The sequence below is a fragment of the Panthera leo genome, chromosome C1, assembly GCF_018350215.1.
Source record: "Panthera leo isolate Ple1 chromosome C1, P.leo_Ple1_pat1.1, whole genome shotgun sequence".
NCBI classification, from domain to species: domain Eukaryota; kingdom Metazoa; phylum Chordata; class Mammalia; order Carnivora; family Felidae; genus Panthera; species Panthera leo.
In genome coordinates this window covers 194,134,456-194,143,746 of record NC_056686.1, presented here as the reverse complement: position 1 = coordinate 194,143,746, position 9,291 = coordinate 194,134,456, and the positions used below count along the sequence as shown (strand labels likewise).

General features: G+C 41.1%; 1 protein-coding gene across 1 annotated transcript in view; it reads left to right on the top strand.

Moving 5' to 3' along the window:
• The first annotated feature begins 1,847 nt into the window (after positions 1-1,847).
• Positions 1,848-9,291, top strand: part of ACADL (acyl-CoA dehydrogenase long chain) — a 51,633-nt gene continuing 44,189 nt past the window's right edge. The window contains exons 1-2 of the mRNA XM_042950021.1: positions 1,848-2,064; positions 7,296-7,451. Of these exons, the coding sequence (XP_042805955.1) occupies positions 1,988-2,064; positions 7,296-7,451 (233 nt within the window). The 5' untranslated portion in view covers positions 1,848-1,987. The remainder of the gene's footprint in view (positions 2,065-7,295; positions 7,452-9,291) is intronic.

Genomic DNA, 9,291 nt, shown 5'->3' with positions numbered 1-9,291 from the left:
GGGGGGAAATGAGGTAAATAAAGGCAAGAAAAATGTAGTTTAAATTAAATTCCCTTCTAGCCTGCAACCCACTGATAGATGTCAGAGACCTGCAGCATGTAACACTCCCCAAGACCTTTATGGTTGCCATAATGCCTTAACGTTTACACTTCCTTAAAAACTAGGGGCACCTGGGTGGCTCAGTGCATCTGACTTCCACGCAGATCATGGTCTCACGGTTCCTGGGTTCGAGCCCCGTGTGAGTCCCTGTGCTGACAGCTCAGAGCCTGAAACCTGCTTCAGATTCTGTCTCCCTCTCTCTCTGCCCCTCCCCCACTCTCACTTTGTCTCTCTCTTAAAAATAAATAAACATTAAAAAAAAAAAAACTAAACTAAAAGCAACCTTATCTTGAGAATAGCTAAATCTTCAGGGTCCTGTGAGACCCTACTTTCAGCATCCAGAAATTCCTTGGAGACCTAAGTTAGCTATACCCCCCTCCCTTCACAAACTTGAAAGTATTATCATCAGTCGCATCTCACAGTCCCAGTGCAGCGCTTTCTGCCCATAGGTCCTGTTTACGTGCTTTAATAAAATCACCTTTTTTGCACCAAAGATGTCTCAATAATTCTTTCTTAGCCGTTTTCTTGCAAACCCCACTTCAAATTTCATCACTGGTATGGCTAGCCTGGTAATGCTTCCAGCTGGTAGTGCTTCCTCTGGAAGCACTAGACTCATCTGGGCCCAAGAAGCTGCTGAGGATAACTGATAGAGACAACAGCCACACCTACACCAAAGATTGCACTGCCACCACGGGCAATTTTGCCAAGGTCACCTTTTATGCCGTCTCTAAGATCTATGGCTATCTCAACAAGACAGCCTCTAGAAAGTGGCCCCGTTCACCAAGTTTCCCTAACAGGAGTTCATGAACCTTCTAGTAAAACACAGAAGAGTCTCCATGCAGAGGATCCAGTCTCCAGCTGTTGCCACCACAGTGTTTTCATAGGAGGTAATTAAAAGTGAATTAATAAGCCTATAAAAAAAATCACCTGTGAGATGTGTAACCATAGGATCCTGGACCTCATCATCAAATGTTATGATTCAAAATGTAGTGCTGCTGCTGCCTGATTCTCAGACCACACTGAGGCACTCTAAAGCAGTGTTGTATTATTTTTTTTCAGACGTTCAGCAAGATCATGCAGAAAAAGGTCTCTTATTGCCCCATACAGACAGGTAATTTGATCAGCCAATTACCATCTTGAAAAACCAAGTCTGGTCCCATGAAGCTTATAAATACCCGGCACAGACTCCTAATGGCGGAGGTCCTAAGACCACCAGCCAGCCAAGTCTAGAATCTTGGAAAGCCTGCACGAAGCCCGGTGCTTCCCTCAAGTCAACAAGTATTATTCACCTAATATTAATACCTGATCGGTATTAACTCCCTTTTTAGTTTTTAACTTCCTGATATTCTGCATTCAGTGAATAAGTTCTTGATTTCTTGAACTTATTAAGAAAACACAAAATCTTGTTTTCACTTGCCCAAGTTCAGGCCTTGATAACTGTCCTTCACTAGTCGAATGGTCTAAATGGCCTCCCTTACCTCCTTAGAATTCCACTCGCCAAACCCTGTTTGGAGTTCAAAATCCTTCAGAGATTTCCCATCTCCAAAAACCAAGTTCGTAAATTTCAACAGCTCAGACTATCATCCCGTTGGAATGTTGGTTATTACACAGTATTTCATGACTTCTGTAAACTGGCATAGCAGGAATTCAAATCAAATACTACTTGGGTGGCTGCGACTCTGAAGAGGGGAGTGTTGCAACGCTGGGCTACGCTCCGCCCGCCTGCTCGAGGGCTGGCAGGTCTTCTGGCTTCCGGCTCCGCAGCCGGGCGCATTTATCCCCATTAAGCCGAGTAGGACCGTGAAAGACTGTCGGCTCGCGGGGAACTCCGCCCTAGAGTCGCCGAGGAGTGGCATCCTGAGCGCCGGCCTCCCTTCGCCGTCCAGCCATGGCTGCACGCCTGCTCCGCAGCTCCCTGCGCATGTCGGGTGGCCGCTGTGCCCTGCGTTCACCGCCGGCCGCGAGGTCAGTGTCCGTAGGGCTCCAGCTGAACGGCCCGGGGGCAGGGGGTGGTCTACGGGGTACGGGCGGCGACACCTACCCTTCCTGGGGACCCTGAACGCGGCGGCGCGCAAGGCGCGCCAGTCTGGGCGGGAGACTCCGCGGATAGGGGCTGGGCCTGGTGGGACCCGCGTAGGCGAGGGCGGGCGGGGGTGTCGGCCGTGACCGCCTCACCGCGGGAAAGCCCACCGCGGGGTTGCTCGAGTTCGGGCTGCAACCTTTCATCTTAGAAAGGTGGCTGAAGGCCGCGTCCTGATTGTGAACGGGTCACTGGGACTCCCCGACTGGCAGATCTGGAGATCGCAGGAGCACCCTTTGCGAAGCCTATGTGGAGGAGTGCCCCGAAGAAGGCAGCCTGGGACAGCAAAGACCTGACACCAGCCCCATCACACAACGACACTGAGATTTATTTAACAAATCCTTTAATTAATTAAATCCAGAAGAGTTAATAGAGTTTCTAAGTGGCTCTGTGCCTATTAAGGTAGTGTTTATAAGATCAAAAGGTTTAGATCATATAAAATCCATTCACCGGATAAACTGGAAGCGTCCGGGATTCGCTATTAAGGAGAATGACAGGAATGATAAACTAGCTCATTATAACATTGGTGGAACTCTGAGATGCTATGGGAGAGGAAACATGTGTGTTATTCCAGAGGAGAGTTGGGAAGACTTCACCGAGGCGGTGACCTGACTTTAGGATGCACATACTTTTCTAAGCTCTTCCCCAGAACGTCATAAGAGTGTGATCCTCAGATTTTTGGTGTCACTACTTTTTTATGCCCTGAAAGTTAAAGGACCACCTCAGAGATTGTTTTTACTGGGGGGGGGGGGGGGGGGGGTTGTATCTATCCATATGGGTATCAAAAGATATCTACAAAACCAATTGTACAAGTACATAATTTAGTTCAATAAAAGGAACAATAGAGATTATGGTAAGTGAAGTAAGTCAGACAGATACTGTATGATTTCACTTAGAAGTTGACTCTTACAGAAAACAAGCAAAAAAAAAAAAAGAACTCCTAGACACAGAGAACAGATTTGTGGTTGGGGGCAGGGCGTGGAAATGGGTGAAGGGGGTCAAAAGGTACAAACTTCCAGCTATAAAGTAAGTCATGGGAATGTAATGTACAGCTCAGTGACCATAGTTAATACTGCATGTATATTTCAAAGTTGTTAAAAGAGTATATCTTAAAAGTTGTCATTAGAAGGAAAAAATGAGTATGTGTAGTGATGGATGTTAACTAGACTTACCGTGTTGATTATTTACAGTGAATACATATATTGAAATCATGTGCATCTGAAACTACTGTAATGGTATTATGTCAATTATATCTCAATAATAAATAAGTAAAAGTAACAATAATAAGCCCATTGCATGATAACATAAATAACATTTTTATGAAAAATAGCTTTTTCAAAACAAGAAGAGAGACATTATTTACATTTTCATGGATTCTTTAATGTCCGATTTAGTAGAAGACAGCCCAATTCTCATATCTGTTTCTGCATTACGTCTGTTGGGGTAAGTTATTATGGTTGAAGTATAGGAAGAAAATCTCACAGGGAATTTTGGGAAAAGGAGGACCTGAGGGACCATCTGAATAGGCTTGGGACTGTTTTATTATAGCAGGCTTCTTAATGTGCATATGGATCATTCAGGGATGTTGTTAAAAATATAGATTCTGGGGTGCCTGGGTGGCTCAGTCAGTTAAGCATCCAACTCCTGATTTCAGCTCAGGTTATGATCTCACGGTTTGTGAGTTCGAGCCCCACATAGGGCTCTGTACTGACAGTGTGAAACCTGCTTGGGATTCTCTCTCCCTCTCTTTGCTCCTCCCCTGCTCATGCTGTCTCTTTCTCTCTCAAAATAAATAAATAAAACTTAAAAAATGAAAAAAAAATACAGATTCGATTCAGTAGATCTGGGGTGAGATCTGAAATTGTATATTTGTAACCAGTTCCCAAGTATTGCTGAAGGTGTTGGTGGAAGCTGTCTCCCTTTTATAATGTAAATGAAGTTTTTTAAAAATAACAATTAGGGGCGCCTGGGTGGCTCAGTCGGTTGGACTTCAGCTCAGGTCATGATCTCACAGATCGTGGGTTCGAGTTCCACGTCAGGCTCTGTGCTGACAGCTCAGAGCTTCTGTGCTGAAGCTCTGTGCTTCGGATTGTGTCTCCCTCTCTCTCTGCCCCTAACCCACTCACATTCTGTCTCCGTCTCTCTCAAATATAAATAAACATTTAAAAAAATGTAAAACTAACAATTAGAGCTTAGCCTGTTAAATTGGTAGAAATTTCTTTTTGTACAGATTTCCTGGTCTTTATAGGGAGAAAAGGGGCCAATTCAGTGAAGTTTTCTTGGTCTTCAAGAAATGGATGTACCAACATACTTGGTGCAAGTGTTTTGGTTTTCTTCTTCATATGCTCTCTTGAATACTTCTGACTGACCTGAAAGTCTTTATTCTTTCTGGCACTTCTTTCACTTTCTAATGTCTTGGTGTATTTAACTTAGAAATATTCCAAGGTTTTCTTAAGGTAATATGGGATATAAAATTTTAAGATCCAGGCAGACTGGAATATAAATTCCATTCTGTTATTTGTTAATTACGTTACCAAATGATTCAGTGTTGCAGAGCACCAGTTGCCTAGTCTCAGCACATTTTTATCCTGAGGAAAAATTCTCAGTATGGAAAAGAAAAGCTATATGGACAAAAGTGTGCATGATAGTTTTATTTCCAATAGCAGGAAATTGGAACCAATCATTTCAATTAGAGGATAAAGTAAATTTTAGTCTATTTGATGTAACGATACAGTGGTATGTAAGACCCCTGTACATCCTGATCTTGTTACCTCTCACTTCATCTACTGTTTGCACTCAGTCCACACTTGGTGTCCCCGCTCTTTCTAGAATGCATCAAATACCATCGTGCCTGACAGCTTTTGCTCTAATTGCTTTTTTTTTTTTTTTAATTCTTTTAGTGTTTATTTTTGAGAGAGACAGACAGGTAGAGCATGAGCGGGGGGAAGGGCAGAGAGAGAAGGAGACACAGGATCTGAAGCAGACTCCAGGCTCCAAGCTGTCAGCACAGAGCCCAATGTGGGGTTCGAACCCACAAACTGAGAGATCATGACCTGAGTTGCAGTCAGACGCTTAACTGACTGAGCTACCCATGCACCCAGCTCTAATTGTTTTCTTGACTTAAATTCTACTGAGAAATCTGCTTGACTGTCACCTTGAGACGTTTGCTCAAATTCTCATTTTTCTAACTTAACCTACCCTGACCGCACTATTCCATGCTGCAGCCAATGTCCCAGCCTTGTTCCAGACACACACTCTGATCTTTACTCTGCTTTTCTTTTCCATAGAATTTATCATCTTCTCATATATGCTTTAATTTGCTTCCTTACTATAAATAGTATAGTTATTCAGACTCTCCTTCTAGAAATGTGAATCTGGAGACAGGGATCTTTATTTTGCTCACTGTTGTATCCCAAGTTACCTGAACAGTGCTTAGTACATAAAGGGTACTCAAAGTATTTGTTGACCAAATGAATGAATAAGCTATTAAAAATGATGATTTGGATGAATGGGTAGTAACTAAGAAGGCAAAAGGCAGACTGAGTATAAAATTTGTAGTACTGCATGTTCACAACCAACGACTACTACCTAAAAAGCATCTCAAATTATATTCATAAACTCCACTAAAAGTTGCATATAAAAGATAAACCTAAAGCACAATGACAGAAAATGCATGTTAAATGTATTACTCAGCTCATGCTGCCATAACAAAATACCATAGACTGGGTGGCCTAAATAACAGAAATTTATTTCTCATAGTTCTAAAGGCTGGATAACCCAAGATCAAAGTGCTGGTGAGAGCGCTGTTTCTTGTTTGTAGATGGCTGCCTTCTTTCTGTATCTTCACATGGTCTTGTTTCATGCACACTGGGAGAGCGAGACAGAGATAGAGAGAGATCTCTCTTCCTGTTATAAGGCCACATATCCTCTTGGATTAGGATCCCACCCACATGACTTCATTTAACTAACTCAGTAAAATCACAGTGGGAGTTAGAGCTTCAACATGAATTTGGGAGGGACACAACTCAATTCATAGCGTTAAATGAAAATGCATAAAGTAAAAATAATTCATTTCATGGGGAAAAAAAGGTTGAGACAACCTAATTGCCCATAAATAAGACTGTCTTTTAAACAAAAATGTGAAGAAGGAGAGGAGGAGGAAAGGAAAGAGAAAACAAACAAACAAACAAGGGTCCATTTAAGGAAGAGAGAAACCCCAAACAGCATTTCATGCAAAACAGAAAAACATCCTTTGCTAATATTTCGATATATGATAAAAAGTTTTGTTTTGTTTTGTTTTTTAAATATGAGCTTGAATTATACAAACTGACACACAGATTTTCAGAATCTTTTCAGGAGTACCCCAAGAGGGAAATAAATCTGAAGACTGTTGAACTAAAAGGAACTACAAAACAGTCTTATTTTAAGTGTAGTATGAGGGGGGTATGGAGAGGGAAGGGTCAGTTTCCGAAGATCTTGAATAATTCTGTACTAATCCTTACAGAGATTCATGGACATTTTTTTTTTTAATTTATACCCAGGTTGCCTCTAATATGGCAGTAGCATCGCCATAGTTGTATCTTACACACCTGCCATTTCAAATTGTGCAATTCTGAATGAAATAGTAATTTGGAAATGTTAATATCATCTTAAATATTGTACATGACATGAAAACTTTTCAATATGCTATGGTGGTACTGTATGAAATAGTAATTTGGAAATGTTAATATCTTAAATATTGTACATGACATGAATACTTATCAATATTCTATGGTGGTTTTGGAATTTTTACATCATTTAATTTGCATCATGTGATAACACCATTTTACCTCAACTCAGACATGTAGGTTAGTCATGGGTTTGGAAGTGAAGAGTGAGCTGAGTAAGAACATACTACTTGATCTCATCCAGGTGAGGTAGATCCTATCAAAAGTGGTAATGTTCAGATTTGTCTGAATGTTCAGGTCTGTCGAATTTCACACTCTTCCTACCTACCTCTATAGTGTCTCTGGGGGAAAGAAAATCAGCATTTTTCCATGTTGTTCGGTGGCATTAATTTGGGTATGAAGGGTAACAATTTCACTTAATTTTCTTAATGTATACGTATATTTTAAAGATTTTCTCATTCCGGAGAGGAGAAACGTCTAGAAACTCCTTCTGCTGAAAAATTAACAGATATAGGAACTCGAAGAATCTTTTCTTCAGAACATGACATTTTCCGGGAAAGTGTAAGGAAGTTTTTTCAAGAAGAAGTGATTCCTCACCACGCAGAGTAAGTGGTACATTTTCCTTTAAAGTAATTTGCATAAAGAGAACATTGAGAACCATTTCCTAGGGGCGCCTAGGTGGCTCAGTCGGTTAAGTGTCTGACTCTTGATTTTGGCTCAGGTCATGATCTCAGGGTTCATGAGTTCGAGCCCTGAGTCAGGCTCTGCACAGACAACACGTGGCCTGCTGGGATTCTGTCTCTCCCTACCCCTCTCCCTCTCACATGTTCCGTATGCCGCTCTCTCTTTCTTCTCTCTCTTTCAAAATAAATAAATTTAAAAAAGAAAAAAACGAACCATTTCCTAGAATGTTGTATGTTGTTCTACAGAAAATATACTGTATTAATTGCTTTATTAACATTTTGCTGTTCTTAACTGTAATACTCTAAGATCTCAGGATTCTTAAGTTAGTCCAAAGCTATTTAAATTAATTTTAAAATATACAATTAAAAGTAAGTAAATTTGAAAATTTGCAGCTCAAGCTAAGAGTAGTATTTTGAATACTCTGGTTAAATGGCAATTAAGTAATTACTAGTCAATTCCAAATGTTTTTTTTTTTTTTTTCTGCTTCATGAGTGAATTAAAATACATGAAAGCTCAACAGACCAGTTGACAAATCTTGGTTGGCAATGGACCACCTTAAAGTATTTTTACTACTGGATGAGATGTATATTGCATAACTGATTAATTACTGATCACCTACTTTTTTTTTTTCAATATATGAAATTTATTGTCAAATTGCTTTCCATACAACACCCAGTGCTCATCCCAAAAGGTGCCCTCCTCAATACCCATCACCCACCCTCCCCTCCCTCCCTCCCCCCCATCAACCCTCAGTTTGTTCTGAGTCTCTTATGCTTTGGCTCTCTCCCACTCTAACGTCTTTTTTTTTTTTCCTTCCCCTCCCCCATGGGTTTCTGTTAAGTTTCTCAGGATCCACATAAGAGTGAAAACATATGGTATCTGTCTTTCTCTGTATGGCTTATTTCACTTAGCATAACACTCTCCAGTTCCATCCACGTTGCTACAAAAGGCCATATTTCGTTCTTTCTCATTGACACATAGTATTCCATTGTGTATATAAACCACAATTTCTTTATCCATTCATCAGTTGATGGACATTTAGGCTCTGTCCACAATTTGGCTATTGTTGAGAGTGCTGCTCTAAACATTGGGGTACAAGTGCCCCTATGCATCAGTACTCCTGTATCCCTTGGGTCAATTCCTAGCAGTGCTATTGCTGGGTCATAGGGTAGGTCTATTTTTAATTTTCTGAGGAACCTCCACACTGTTTTCCAGAGCGGCTGCACCAATTTGCATTCCCACCAACAGTGCAAGAGGGTTCCTGTTTCTCCACATCCTCTCCAGCATCTATAGTCTCCTGATTTGTTCATTATGGCCACTCTGACTGGCGTGAGGTGATATCTGAGTGTGGTTTTGATTTGTATTTCCCTGATAAGGAGCAACGTTGAGCATCTTTTCATGTGTCTGTTGGCCATCCGGATGTCTTCTTTAGAGATGTCTATTCATGTTTTCTGCCCATTTCTTCACTGGGTTATTTGTTTTTCGGATGTGGAGTTTGGTGAGCTCTTTATAGATTTTGGATACTAGCCCTTTGTCCGATATGTCATTTGCAAATATGTTTTCCCATTCCGTTGGTTGCCTTTTAGTTTTGTTGGTTGTTTCCTTTGCTATGCAGAAGCTTTTTATCTTCATAAGGTCCCAGTAATTCACTTTTGCTTTTAATTCCCTTGCCTTTGGGGATGTGTCGAGTAAGAGATTGCTACGGCTGAGGTCAGAGAGGTCGTTTACTGCTTTCTCCTCTAGGGTTTTGATGGTTTCCTG